General features: G+C 38.8%; 1 protein-coding gene and 1 long non-coding RNA gene across 2 annotated transcripts in view; one reads left to right on the top strand and one right to left on the bottom strand.

Moving 5' to 3' along the window:
• The window catches only part of LOC146489588 (zygotic DNA replication licensing factor mcm6-B-like), a 28,095-nt gene that overhangs the window by 4,491 nt on the left and 8,133 nt on the right, over positions 1 to 15,471 (bottom strand). Inside the window, exons 10-19 of the mRNA XM_085105219.1 lie at positions 14,485 to 14,626; positions 13,630 to 13,771; positions 13,000 to 13,107; positions 12,413 to 12,493; positions 11,828 to 11,902; positions 8,745 to 8,825; positions 8,431 to 8,478; positions 7,736 to 7,802; positions 7,229 to 7,323; positions 6,795 to 6,903 (exon numbers count right to left, since the gene is read on the bottom strand). Coding sequence (XP_084961345.1) covers positions 6,795 to 6,903; positions 7,229 to 7,323; positions 7,736 to 7,802; positions 8,431 to 8,478; positions 8,745 to 8,825; positions 11,828 to 11,902; positions 12,413 to 12,493; positions 13,000 to 13,107; positions 13,630 to 13,771; positions 14,485 to 14,626 — 948 coding nt within the window. The remainder of the gene's footprint in view (positions 1 to 6,794; positions 6,904 to 7,228; positions 7,324 to 7,735; positions 7,803 to 8,430; positions 8,479 to 8,744; positions 8,826 to 11,827; positions 11,903 to 12,412; positions 12,494 to 12,999; positions 13,108 to 13,629; positions 13,772 to 14,484; positions 14,627 to 15,471) is intronic.
• Positions 7 to 14,683, top strand: LOC146489589 (uncharacterized). The gene is made up of 4 exons (XR_014863704.1): positions 7 to 435; positions 12,419 to 12,563; positions 13,567 to 13,735; positions 14,576 to 14,683. It is a non-coding gene; the product is annotated as an uncharacterized LOC146489589 (long non-coding RNA).

Genomic DNA, 15,471 nt, shown 5'->3' with positions numbered 1-15,471 from the left:
CTAAAGAGAGCAGCATATTAAAGAAGCTTGATACTCAGTTTAAGAAAAAAAAAGGTTTCCCACATGAACAATGGTGCTGAGAATGGCGACAAACCATACACAAATCCATCTGAAACTAGAACATTTGATCAAAAATTCTTTCACAAAGTGCCGTAAGAAAAAACTCAGAGCTGCTATGACATTACAAAGATACGGTTTTTGGAAAAAAAAAACCAAGAAAAAAAAACTGAGATAACTGAGGTTTTAACTCAGTGGCCCTCATGGTTACCGTTCAAAGACAGCCACAACATGCATGCGCAAAACTAAATATTACTTCACAGGGAACTCAGCTCAGACCACACAAAGGTGAGAAGTAACAACAAACGAGTACAGTCTGGATGCTAGCTGGGAGGATGCTGGGACTGGACAGGGCTTGACCTCCAAGGAGGGACAAGGGTGAGTGTTTTAGCCACAATTTTAGTGAAGTGGACAGTAAAATTAGGTTTAAAATAAAGATCTTTACAAGGGTGTTGCATGCAAAACTCCCTCAAAACTGTATTTGTAAGCAATTTAATTTTGAAATCACTACAACAAGGAGCCCATTAAACTGTGGCCACTTTTCATTAATGCATTCTTTCGTGCCCACCAGTGATGTCATTTATGATTCCCTGTTGTCGTTTTTTGGCCAATCATGTGTATAGAAGCTGCATTGAAAAAGCTTATCCTTTGCCTCGTTACGTCAACCCTTCACTCCAATTTAAAGTTTGACAATTTTTTGAATGTGGTGTTCCAGAAAACAAACACACTTTCCCCATCAGAGAGTGTTTTGATTTATTTGATCCTACCCCTCTAAAATTCCAGTTCAGCTTTGTACTTCCCTGTAACAATTTTGGCTTTTCAGACCCTCCCCCCTCCCCTGGAATTTCCAACCACCTTCTTTGGTTTTGGCCAAATGCTGAAAAAGTAATTGGACAGGTTTTTTTATAAGAGGGTTTTTCAATGTTTGGAGTCGGTTTGACCCTGCAGCCAATAACATCATGCCTTACTTGACCAATCAATTGAATAACCGGAATAAAAATAAAAAAAAATTATCTAATATTTAAATTGCAAAAAATCTACTGTAAAAAGTGACTTCAGTCATGATCAATGTCATCTACTTCTACCGTGTACATGTATGACTTATAAGGCTTCTGACTTGACAAATACTCAAATGTTTAAAGTATAAATAGTCCCTAGAACCATTAGCCCCCGGTACGAAAATGTCTGGCCTAACAAAGCCATATTTAGGCCTGATCGCAGCCTGATTTAGTGAACCGAGACCTTACACAAAACTAACAAAAGCCTAACACTGAATTTGTTAGGTTAATTGATTAAAACCCAAAAATAATAAGGTTTTGTTAGGTTTAGAATTAGACTAAATGGCAGCCTGACAACGCGCAATTTTCTCCTGGTCGACAGCCCAGTGTTTTCATAGCCTTATTATTTACCCAACAAAGCCTAACATGTATTTAGCATATATTAATAACTGTGACTAACCAAATTATCTAGCCTAACAGTAACCTTACAGAACCCAAATCGCGAAGTAGAAAACTCAAAGTCATTCATTTTAGCCGGGCTCACTTACCGCACTAAACTCGCGACAGTTATTAAATCTTTCTTTACTGCATGTGGTTCAGTCTTTAACACAGTCTTCATGGTTCGCTTTCTTTGTGCGTCAAAAGCTTAATCCGCAATGTATACGCGTTTTTTTTTTCTCCGTTCATCAGTCCTGTACAACATTTTATGGCAACTTTTTAATCGACTAAAAATGAACATTATTTAGACGATCAAATTCAATCCTGATATTTTGTAGCATATGTTGCCTTCTATGCTCGATTCATTTCACCTACTCGATCCGAGGTGAAAAATCCAGGCTGCTTTTTTGCATGTTCGCGACGAAGCACTGAAAAATATTTCTAAGACACGATTCTAACTAAGTTTCGAGAAATGTAGGCTGATAGCGCCTTTTCTGTCTTTTCTCCCAATTCCCTGACAGTCGCGTGCGTGTCGGAATTTTGTCTAAAAGGTCTCTTGAAACATCTGCGGGTTTAATCTTATTGGCCAAATGTCATCAACCTGTTTCGAATTACCTTTACCTGATCGCGTTACAAAAATTGTCCTGAAAATAAACTCGACCATTGGCAATTTGACTTAGAAGAGCGGGAACATTTTCAATGCGAGGTATCTTCTCAGCTAGGGAAACAGTTTTTATGTTTTGCTTTTCTGAAGCGAAGATCTGCATCCACCCGTTTTGTAAACAACACCTGTTCCTTCGGATTGTCTCCGACTGCGTCTCAAGTTTGCCGCGATAAATATACTCTGATCGAGAGCTCTGAGGGCTTCTTTGGTCTGCTGTAAAACAAAATGACTCTTGCAAGTTGTATTTTAGTCCACGTTTCCATATTAGGGAAAGAATATCGAAGAACGTTCCAATTATTGAGGTGAGCAACACGATCACATCATATTAATAACGACGATTTTAGCTCGTCAAAGTGATTCCCGGTTAGCATCCTAGCTTCTGAACCATAAAAGTATTAGTTCACGTTAACCTTTGTGGTTCTCAACTAGTCAAAATGTATACTATTTTGGCTTATTCCACTGCGCAACAGACTGCGCCGTGTGGTGTTCCATTTTATTCTGTACACATAAAAATAAATAAACTTACGTACTGTGAAACAACTTTAACTGCGGACTGCTGTGTTTTAATAATGTAGCTCTTGTCAACTACTATAATTTGCTTATTATCGACATTAGCCGTGTGAAGGTTACGAAGTCATGATGATATTTAACCCATCAGCAATGCTTTTTTATGATTTTAAGCCTTACAATTTCAAGCCTTGCAAATCAATTTTTAAGCCTTACATTTTTTGGACTGTAAGCCTTAAAACATAATCATTTTTGAATAATTGAAGGCCTCCGTGGAAAAAGGGCATAAGTGACGATTTTGGCCATTTTTTTAAATGTCATCCAAATGAGCTGAAATTTTGCATGTGGCTTTTGATGTAATAGAAAAACGTTGCCCTGTATTTTTTTTCGCAAATTTCTGCTTCATTTTGAAGAAAAACCTTAAGCAAAAAACGCGTCGGCGTTCTTTGCATTCTTTTATTCATAGCGGAAACAAAAGAAACCGATTAATGTCTTTGTGTCGTAAAATCAACGGAGCGGGAAATATGAAGTTCGATATGAATAACAATGGTGTTATAAACCTTTATTGCAACACATTAGTTGGTGTGTTCCGCCGTGGCACACTCGATAAAGAGGGTTAAATATTGTGTGCGGGAGGTGCCCGGATCGACGTGTGCGAAACGTTTCTTTTTTTTTTTTTTCCACTCACGGTCTCTTATAATTTTTTTTTTTTTTACCTTTTTTCTCATTCCTAAGCGCGTTCAAGACTAGCGGTTTCTTAACAAGTATTATTACGCGCGATGCAGCGTTTGTTCTTCCTCGAAGGCAAAAATTGCACCGTTCGTTGTTGTGATTAGCTAGTTCCAGCTAGTTCACATTGCCCTCCGTTTTTTTCGCTAATGTCAGCTTCATTTTCTTGAAAAACATGGGCCAATTTTCCCTGCCAGATTTCCTTTCCCAAATAGTGAGAAGTGTAGCGTGCCGCTTATCGAAGAAAACAAACTTCGTTGTGGGTGGCTATCAAAATGTCTGGCAGCCGGTGAACTTTTCCGGCGAACCTTTTACAAGATCGAGCATCACAAAATCTTTCAGTTCATCCCCGCTACCAATGTAAATCAGCATGCCGTTTGGGTCAACTGTTTTAAAATTAAAGAAAAAAGTGTGCCTGCGCACTGTCTGAATTAACCACGACCGAGAGCTCAAATCGTACGATACAAAATCATCACCATCAACCCGTATTTCATCTACACTGGCATCCGTCTTCGAAATCACTTTAATAAGAGCAAAAAGGAAGATAATTTTCAAACCCTCCATCCTTCCTCCTCGTGTTGAACAATTCTCATGGGAAAACTATCGACCTCTCCTTTATTAGAATTTTTAGTTGTCAGAGTTGATTGACAACAAGATAAACCACACCCCACACTTTTTGGGATGGCAAAAGGAACTCAGGAACTCTGCATCTGTTGCCACTATTTTCGCCACATTCTCGTTTACCTTTTTGTTTCGCCATTACCGAAAGGATACACATTGACAAATTCGTCAATAGCCGCTAGCAGCCAGCCCGCCCGGATATACAAATATTGACAAATCTCTAATTAAAGATTTTTTTTTAAAGAGAGATCGCCAGCCAGCCCATTGACATTACAATCCTCGTCGATGGTTTGAACTAAAGTTCAAAACAGACGTTCTTAACTGCATTTAATAAAAACATGATTGTCTATCTCTTGTCGTAACCATGCGTAATGTCCAGATCTGTTTTGATAAATATAAGACCAACATGATTGTGTTGTGTCATACAATTTAGGCATTTTTAACGACGTCAGAAATATTATATTTGAAGCCGTCCAAGCAATGGACGAGCTAAAAGACACGTAACGAGCCTTCAATTATGTTCCTGAAGGTTTTGCATGATGTCATTAATTAAGGCCCCGTTTATGTGGAGAAAAGTTGTCCCGGCAAAGAGGGTCACCCTCCTAGGCGAGTCAACTTCAGCGAGCATTTATTTGAGAAAAAAGTTGACCGAGCCAACAGCCCTCGCGCATGCTCTGATTTAAGCTCTGATTGTCTCGGTTTCTTTTGTTTTTTGTTCAACAAAAGATCTCCAGAAGATGCCGCTAGGAAAACTGAGTTTTTTGCATACGTTATCTCTCGAAAACGAAGAGCAAACCAGTGGAAAAAAAATACGGGGCAATGTTTGTTCACAAAAACGAAGCCCACATACAAAAATCATTAATCAGCAGAATATGAGATAAATGCGGGAAAAAAAACGGCCCAGCATTCGACATATTAAAGGCGGTTATGCATATAGCCCTTCTCAGTGCGGCTGGTCTTCCCGGCTGCAGCTTCTAGTGAAGTTTTTGACGTTTCTTGTTCGGTCCACATTGGAGAAATATTGGTCGAGTTCTCTTCTTGCAAGTGTATTGACTAAGCCTAAGGTAAGGGTCAATGCACTGTCTGATTACAGCAGATAGACAACGATTCTCTTCCCTCGTAATTCTATTGTTCTCGACGTGCGATCGGAAGCTCCGAAGAATTTCCGAACTATATCTCGAGGCCCAAACGCATCCAGGCCCCAGTTGTTCAAAGGCCGGATAACTTTATCCGCTGGATAAGGCACTATTCAGGGTCTAAAATATACTTCACGTAAAACGTTGTCCAAGGTTTTCGTACACTCCCAAACTTAACTGTGGTTAGAGTGTGCATATCCGCTTGTACAAGAGGAAATACTGAAATCTTTGCACAGATTGAAACTGACGGACAGCGACTTATCCGCTGGATAAAGTTATCCGGCCTTTGAACAACTGGACCCAGACCGCGTCTAAGTTGTCCAAAATGTCAACCAACAAAAGGGCAACAATCAAAAGGCAAATCGTGATTCTTGTCAACATGATAATATTATTATTTGATGTGTGGCGTTTGGGCTGACAGTTACATATACACCAACAACAAAATATATAATTAAAACAGAGAGAGAAAAAAAGTAAATCGGTAGAGCGCTTCGGTAGCGCGATGGTAGTGCATTAGATTACAACAACGACAAACAACTTAAGCTTTATTCATTTATTTATTTTTTACAAATTGGAAACTTACTTCTTTAGCTATCAATGAGAAAACGTAGTTTAACATTATTTAACTTACAAAATGCAAGTGCCTTGACTTTGTAAAAGATATCGAGCTGTCGGTCATTTTCTGAGCGGCTCGCCGGAAAAGTTCACCGGCTGCCGGTCATTTTCTCACTATTTGGGAAAGGAAATCTGGCAGGGAAAATTGGCCCATGTTTTTCAAGAAAACGAAGCTGACATTAGCGAAAAAAACGGAGGGCAATGTGAACTAGCTGGAACTAGCTAATCACAACAACGAATGGTGCAATTTTTGCCTTCGAGGAAGAACAAACGCTGCATCGCGCGTAATAATACTTGTTAAGAAACCGCTAGTCTTGAACGCGCTTAGGAATGAGAAAAAAGGTAAAAAAAAAAAAATTATAAGAGACCGTGAGTGGAAAAAAAAAAAAAAAAAAACATTACGCACACGTCGATCCGGGCACCTCCCGCACACAATATTTTACCCTCTTTATCGAGTGTGCCACGGCGGAACACACCAACTAATGTGTTGCAATAAAGGTTTATAATACCATTGTTATTCATATCGAACTTCATATTTCCCGCTCCGTTGATTTTACGACACAAAGACATTAATCGGTTTCTTTTGTTTCCGCTATGAATAAAAGAATGCAAAGAACGCCGACGCGTTTTTTGCTTAAGGTTTTTCTTCAAAATGAAGCAGAAATTTGCGAAAAAAAATACAGGGCAACGTTTTTCTATTACATCAAAAGCCACATGCAAAATTTCAGCTCATTTGGATGACATTTAAAAAAATGGCCAAAATCGTCACTTACGCCCTTTTTCCACGGAGCCCTTCAATTCTTCCCTCCGCAATGCAGTCTCGGGGGGCCTTATAAAAATCAGGCTCGAGGCCTTAAAAAGTTAAGGTCCTGTTTTTTGCCTTACGCGAAGCTTAAAAAGGTTAAGGTTATTCCACAAATATTTAGGCTTTTGTCAGGTTAAAAATTCAGGCCTAAGTTATGTTAATGTTAGGCCCAACATTTTCGTACGGGCCTTTAACTGCATACTTATTTTGTTTTTGGATTTTACCTTCCTGCTGCTCTTCATCATCATCATCAAATTGTACGTCTGGTGTCTCAACCCTGATAATTGACTTGTTCAAAAGACGGAAGGCTTCTTTGACATGCTTTGGTTGCACCTTGAAAGAAAGCCCCAATATATGCATCAAACTTTTTCTCTGGATGATCTCCTTTTAAATATCATAAGAAAAATTAAATGCTGAATGGGAAAGGAAATATAATGACATCCAAAGCTACTGAGCTGTGTGGTGTGCTGCTACTGTACTAAAGATGGTTCTGACTTTTTTCTATGTGAATGGAAGTCCAAAGTGACTGTTTATATGAAAGCCATTGAGTAATATTTCCAATATAATGTTGTTTGTTTCAATTTCTGCCAAACAGAAATTTTTGATAAAATTTGCATCCACAATTTAATAATGAACAATTAAATGAGATTTCTTTTACCTCATCTTGACAGTATAGTCTGGCCATTGCCTCTGAGAGACGAATCATGCTCTCCAATTGACGCACTGTAATCCGCCAAGCTGACCTTGCCATGCCTAGGAAAAACAAACATAGAAGTATGCCTTTAAATGCAAACAATATATTAAGTGCTTTAATATCAGAGCATTGGTGCCTTCCTGACTAAGTCATTCAAATTCACAACACATGACAGATGCTGCCCTATGGCAGGGGGTGTTTGTACAGGGGACATTTTTTGGCACTGGTCAGGTACTTTTTAAACACATTGTAGACAGTTGCAGAGAAGAGTAGAGCAGAGTAAGTTACATGTGACATCTGTTGCCCATTCTTTGTGCAAAGACATAAGGCATATTTTGTTGACTTGGCAGGCATGTAATTTAATGGAATACACCTTTTCATGGTTTCGTATGCCATCTTGGTTATTTTTTTTAAAATATGTTGTTTTAAACCATTGAAAAAATCTGCGACAGGCTTAAGCCTTAAGCTTACTGGAAGAGTCTCTTTCTCGTAAATGCTTGTATTGTTCAACAATGAAATCCTGTGCTTCTTTATTAATCTGAAAGAGAAAAATGCATATAACTGTCATGATTAAATTCATTTGAGCTCCCATGCTGCTACATGTAGTTTGGTTCTAGGTGGTCTAGTAAGCAGGGCACTAGTTATCAGGAGAAGGGTACTTACTTTGTAAAACATTTTTTACCGTTGTAGTGTAAAAATCTAGTGCTACTAATAAACTAGGCAGTAGCAGAAGTGTGTAATGAGAACTGAACCATATAAGCCAATTAGTGAAGGTGATACAAGAAGTTTTGTTCAGACTGGGGGGATGGTTGCTTTTCGCAAGCAAATGTGAAAAAAGGGGCCAGTAATATTAGGGGCAGGAAATAGCAAATGAGAGACTGTCAAACTGGCATTCATATACGTGAGTCTTAGAATTTCTTAAACTTGCAAAAGAAATAGAGACTTCAAGACAGTTTCACAAAAAAGGGACTGTGAGATCAACAAATTTTAGTCGTGTTTTATAAGGAACATAATTATTATTTTCTAATGGACACTTAGTTAATTTTTTTGTGTGTGTAACAGGTGCATTTATCAAACAGAGAGATATGAAAGACAGTGGCTGAATTTAGCCAGTGTTATAAGTAACTAAGGATTATAACACTTAATTCATCCCAAGAACAACATACCGTAGGTTTGAACTGCCTGGCAAATGTGATGTACCTCTGCACCTCATCCTGTAGAAAAGTTAATACCGTTACTTCCATTACAGGGACTGTTTAGCAAGTGTCTTAGAACACTAATAAACTAAAGAATTCATTACAAGAATTTGGAAGAGATTGAGGTGGACTGCTTGAAAGGTTCAAGACAATAAGAAAAATTGACAGACTTACGTAGCCTTGAGCTACCAAATATGATCGCACTCTTGGATTTCACAAGACTTAACATTTAATGCCATTAATCTGATAAATAAGTGGGCAATAAAAATCTGTGCAATACTGACCACACTGTAAATTCTCTCCACTGCCTCTCCAAGCCTACTATGCAAATCAACAATTCTTCGTGCAATTGCATAATCTGTTACCTGCAAGGAAAAGGAAAACCAATATATTGAAAACAGAGTTCTTAGAAACAGTTAACAAAGTCTAAACTACTGCTCTTACATTGAAATACTGATTCAATTTCTGATTCCATGCATTGAGGTATATTTGTACAGTTGCATACCCAACCCATGGAAGGTCCCTGAAAATTCCTAGGGGGAGGGGGGTCTTAAAAGCCAAAATGTTTGAAGCAAAGTTTAAAGCTAAACTGGAATTTCCTGGGGGAGGGAGTGCAAAACAAAAAACCTTTCATGGGCGGAGTATGGATATTTTCTGGAACTGCAAATTTGGCCATCCCATGAAATAACTCACCAGATATAAATGGGAGAAAACTCTCAACACAGCATTCATTTCTACATTTGTTTCCATGGTTATAATGTTGTTATACAAAATATTAGCTTTAATTCTCTTTTAATAGAGTATGTACTTTTTTTCTAGTTTAACATTATTTTCTAGCTGTATTATTTTAGTAAAGTGTAACTGCCATCAAGCTATTCTTGCCAAAAATCCCCACTACCTTGACACTATTTTACAACTATTTTTAACCTGTTTACATCATATCTTTTGAGACTACTTTTATTTTTAATTTTTTTAAAAAAGTTTTATTATAGCACTGCTCAGTCTTGAAAAATGTGACCGTGCACGGGAAACGTACCTTAACGCTTATCCGTTAAACAGTCGCTAACGGACGGATAGATAACGGATAGTTAACGGCCTGCACAGCATTCTAACGTTTTATCCTAACGTTCTAACGGTTATCTAATTGTGCCTAACGGATGATCAAAGCATGCTAACGCTTTGTTCTAACGTTCTGACGGCTAACTAAGTATGCCTAACGGATGAAGAGAAAGTTCTAACGGTTGCCCAATTTGTTCTAACGGATGACTGGAGCCGTTTAACGGTTGTCTGACGGTTTACAACTAAGGACTTTTAACGAACGAATAGCTTAGCTTTCAGTCCGATGCTATAAACACATAATCAGGCCAAACCATTAGTAGTCTTACACTCACGTTTGTTTTTTTAAAAAAAGAATCGCAAAGTGCCGATTTCGTCAGTCGTCGATGAGACAAACATAAGTATACTTATTTCCACAGAAAGCAAAACTCAGTGATATAAACTATCACTTCCTCATCGAGATAAACAAACGCAGAATTCAAGTCCTTCGATGATGATTATCGTGTGAGATGAGAAGTTAGTCCGCGGCTAACGTCGCTAAACGAGCGTGTAAACAATTTCACTTGCCAGTCGGGGTGAACATTTTTTATTGTTTTACTCAAATGGTTTTGTCGGTTATACTTATTTTACACAATGACTTTGTCTAGAGTTTTTTAAAGTAACTGTTTAATCCAGCTGTGGATTCGCGAAAGATCACGCTTTCAATTTCTTGATAAAATGCGAAAAGCGGTACCTTTAGATTCATGAGTCTCGAAGCGACAGGCGTTTTGTTGGCGCTGGTTTCATCAGATAAAGTTGTTTTTGTCACATACATCTTGTTTAGAATTGGTTTCTTCTGATTCAAAGTCAGACACAACGAGACAACAGGCTATCAAAATATTCATCAAACTTCCCACCGGAATATGGCCGTTTCTCACATCTTGGAAAATGTAAACAGCTTTATGCAAATTTTTGAACCCACATTTTGTGAATTGAAACCTGCCGAATGTACCTTGATACATGTGAAGGAATTTGGATGCCTAGCACGTGACCAAAATCTTGCCAGTGTTTTCAGCGTGGCAATTCCTTTCTACGTCCGAAGGACGGCTTTTGTCAGTATTTTATAACGTTAATAGGAGCTTTAAATCTTGTAAAAGATGGTATTTTGGCTTTATCCAAGCGAACGTACTGAATATAGAAATGCGTCAAGCGTTAATTTGCGGTACTCAGTAGACTCGCAGTGTTTACGTTTGTTCCGGGTAATCGATCTTATCGCTCACACTGGACCCGAATGAAATTTTGCAAAATTGAAGTTTCCTATTTTACCCCAAGCCCTTAACCAACGGAATTGCCTTGCATCTTTAAAGTCAACTAAACGATTACATTTTGCGGCCGGAGACAGTAAATGCTAGAGGTAGAGTGAGGGAAAGTTCATGGTAAGTCAACAAATATGCAAATCGGAACCGAAGCGCGCTGGAGGAGAGAAGTCTGTTGAATTTACTGATTTTATTCCGGGTCGTAATTTATTTTTGTGACTTAATTTCATGGATCCGGAGCTACGATATCTTCCGTTCCTGGTTTACAAAACTGTCTGATTTCGCGGTAGAGATAGTTCCCGCGTTCCTAGCTACATCTCATGATTGTTTTGAACTAAATGGAAGCCAACTACAAGAGCCACTCTCATTTTACACTGTGTTTAGGCGACCACATTCTACTTCAACGCGTGTCATGCCATTCTAACCGAATCGTTACCCGTTTAACGGGTGCTGGTTTATTCTAACGGATCCTAACGGCTTCTCTAGCCGTGCTAACGGATACAGATTGTTTGCTAACGGTTATGCTGTCCAGTCTAACGGTCTGATGCTAACGGCTAACGGATACATGTCTTTTGCTAACGGCTGCACTATCCGCTCTAACGGCCCGATGCTAACGTCTAACGGTTGGGCTTACGCCTCTAACGTTCTTAAGAAAACTTTCTAACGGATGACTAACGGATGCTTAACGCTTTTGCCCGTTTAACGGATAAGCGTTAAGGTACGTTTTCCCGTGCACGGTCACAAATAGTAAAACAAAATAGATTATATATCCACTATTTGCATAAAGGCTATCATAAGTTTGTTGTAGAAAAGATCAATCAAATGCTCCAATGAAATGGGTTTTTGAACCTCCCACCATACTTTCCTACAAAAAATTGGGCTTTTGAGATTCTTCCCCCCCCCCCTCCCCTCCCCCCACCCAATCCCTTCAAATGTCCAATGTGACCTAACATGGAGTAAAAGGAATTTTCTGGAACCGTAAATTAAAAAAGATGGCTGACAAAAATTGGCAGTACCTCATTGCAGTCATCTACAAGGATGAAGAAAAGATCAAATCTGGACATAATAGGAGCAGACATATTGAGATTGTGCTGCAAAGAAAATAAATCAGTTATTAAAAAATTAAGTGAACAAACCTTCAAACACCAACAAACCCAGTGTCAAAATTATATTTATGATTCTCCTGTCTAAAATGTGTCTGGAAATACATTTTTCTTTTTTAATTTTCAAAGTAGGTCAGTTGAAGAATATCTGTCTGACTGTCTGTCTGTCTGTCTGTCTGACTGACTGACTGGCTGGCTGGCTGGCTGACTGACTGACTGACTGACTGACTGACTGACTGACTGACTGACTGACTGACTGACTGACTGGCTGGCTGGCTGGCTGGCTGACTGACTGACTGGCTGGCTGGCTGGCTGACTGACGGACGGACGGACTGACTGACTGACTGACTGACTGACTGACTGACTGGCTGGCTGGCTGGCTGGCTGACTGACTGACTGACTGACTGACTGACTGACGGACTGACTGACGGACTGACTAACTGGCTGAAGCATTACACAAAATTCAATAACCAAAGTAGCAAGTTATAAATAACTCACTTTCAGTGATTTTGTTCTGTCATATCGACCACCCAATGGGTTTGCTGCAGCTAAAATGGATGTTCTTGCATTCAGTGAGGCCTGAGAAAGAAAGATAAACCTCCAACTGACAATCATAATTTTGCATGTCACAACAAAGTTACACAGTAAGGTAGGTAGCATTGCACATAAGTCACAGGCAGACCACTCAACAAGTAGCTTTTCAGTTAACTTCTGAAGCATGAAGCATTTACAACACACTTCCCCTGGATAGAATGCTGTTCCATCACAGGAAAACTCCTGTATTTTGTTAGGTTTCTTTTCTTGGAAAAAAACAAAGCAATACAGAAACCAACACAGATTGACAGGTCTTCCTGCCAAATATCCAATTATTAGTCCTCATCACACATCTAACTACAGTACAGTCGACTCCCAAAAACTCGAACCTCCAAGGGAAATTGAAAAAGGTTCGAGTTATCGGGAGTTCGAGTTATCAAGGGTAAAATTATATAGGAAATGACCTGAAAGGAAAGGAAAATTGAGTTATCGGGAGTCGACTGTACATGGTGCAACTGTCTGAGAAAATGACCAAGGTCATCAAATTTTACCTTGACTCCTGCTTTTGTAATTGAAATAGTTTGTTGCTCCATAGCTTCATGAATGGCAACCTGATCCTTTGGATCCATCTTGTCAAATTCATCAATGCAGCAAACACCCTGTAAACAATCCAGGAGTTGTGAAAACAATTGTAGAACTCACTGTCGCTTCTCAAGAACTTGAACAAATATTAACACTATGGAAATCATTTGAAGTAATTTCAAAGACTTGACTGTGCTTTGGGTTTCATTATGTTCCTAAACACTAGAGAACAATAAAAACACTCAGCCTGCTCAACCTCCTGCTTTCCTCTGTTTTCTTGTTTTTTGAAACCCAATGAAACAAGAGCATCTTGACATTTTTATGTAAAGTGCCAGAAATATTTTATTATTATTACTATTATTATTATTATTATTATTATTATTGTTATTGTTATTACTATTACTATTACTATTACTATTACTATTACTATTACTATTACTATTATTATTATTATTATTATTATTATTATTATTTATCATTATTAAGACTTGCACTCATTTTTGAAATATTGCTTCAAGTACTTGTGTTATCTTTAGAAGATGCGTGTCATACATCTAAGACGCCACGCAAGTCTTCTGTCATTAATGAAGTTAACTCACATTATCAGCCAACATCAAAGCTCCAGCTTCAATGACGAACTCTGAAGACTCTTCATCCTTAACAACAGCAGCTGTCAGACCTGCAGCACTAGAAGCCTTTCCAGAGGTATACACTGCTCTGACGCTAAATTCCTCTATGTGCCTACAAACAGAATTAAAACGTAGTCACATATTGAAGACAATATTCCCAAGCTGATAACTTTCTATTTTCTCATTAGTTGTCAAGCTTACAATGTACTGGTAATGTAAGGAGAAACCAGTTTTTTGTCACCTGTCCAAAGTCCAAGGGTCATTAATGCCTATGTCGCAAAAGGAGGTTGGGTGCCCAGGAGCCACCAACCAAAACCCAGGTAGGTAGAACACCCCATAAGCCTGGCCGCCTGCCCTACCCACAACCCAGTAAGTAATAAGACTAATGCCAATCCCAAACAATAACAAAGTAACACTACCGGGAGGGATGGGAGGGAAAGAAAAGCCCTACAAAATGCGATAAACCAACCACACCACAAAAAATGCTGAGAAGAGTAAAATTCAGAGCATGTGTAAAGGAGCACACCTAAACCGCAAGAGAATACCGCTGGCCACGCATTTACCTGCGGACCTGAACCAGGCCCAAACAGTAATGGAACAACAAACACCCAAATGTTAACGCACCACCAGCACCCAAACTATACGCTAATAAACGCTAACGCCACGCTACTCCACGTTACCAGGGAGCAAACTTGCTCCAAGTCGTTAACTAAGTTAAATTACATTTAACCCTATACAAAACACTATTTGAAGAGCTGAAAGGCTGTATAAAAGTATGCACCTTATGTCATCCATTCCACAGCCTGAAAAGTGTATATATCTTACTTGAGAATTTGGCTTTTGGCAGTGCTGGGGTCTCCCACAATACAAATATTGATGTCCCCTCTGAGGTTAGTTTTCTCTGTTGTGACTTTAGGAACTCCACCAAACAACATCAGGAGCACTCCACGTTTGACCTCATCATTTCCTGGTGAAAGGAAATTGTTTGCAAGTAAGACAAAATACAAAAAAAAGAAATTAACAAGTTTTACTATTTGCAACTGTCAATTCAAAGGTGATCAGCAAATGGATGATGGCACCTGGGATGTCCTGACCCTCAAATCCCAGCCAGCTAATTAACTGTCATCCCTAATAACAACAACCGTTAAGATGGAATGATTGAGAACTTGGTTATTAATTAATTAGTAAATCAACTAAGCTCAGAATCTCATGTTGCTCTATTATATATAAGCCTAGACCAGGTATGTACACAAGGATCATATGCTTACTACTTAAGACTTCAAGTATACAGCATGATGGTCATAAGACTTAACAAGCCAATCGGATGGCTATCTGCACAGGTTACCTAACAACAAATTAGCATTCGGCACTATGCACTAAGTAGTTCAAACTTCAACACCCTCTTGGCACCCTCCCCCCGCACAAAATTCTCTGTCATCATCATCATCACCATCATATTCTTTATTTAAATATGATCTCATATCATTAAAAACAAATGGTCCTCCCAAAAGCCATGTAAAAAGAAAAAAGCACTCAGTGTCTCTCCTGAATGACAAATTTTCCAGTTTTTAACTCGTGAATGCGCGTAGCGCAATGAACGAGTTATAGCGATAGCTGGCTTTTGACTTGGTCGATCAGTCGGTCGGTTTTGTCGTTAACTTTCGGGCGTGCGCAGTGAGTGAGTTTCAAATTCAATTAGTGGGAAAAACACGCGAACATTTATTGTTCACGGCGCATCAGGAAATTCTTATTCAATATGTAGAGACTAATTTGACGATCATTTAGTGCAAGAATGGAGAGTTTCCGTTCAAT

The sequence above is a fragment of the Pavona decussata genome, unplaced genomic scaffold, assembly GCF_977016875.1.
Source record: "Pavona decussata unplaced genomic scaffold, jaPavDecu1.1 SCAFFOLD_5, whole genome shotgun sequence".
NCBI lineage: Eukaryota > Metazoa > Cnidaria > Anthozoa > Scleractinia > Agariciidae > Pavona > Pavona decussata.
The sequence above is the reverse complement of the archived record's forward strand: the minus strand, read 5'-3'. Positions and strand labels throughout refer to the sequence as shown.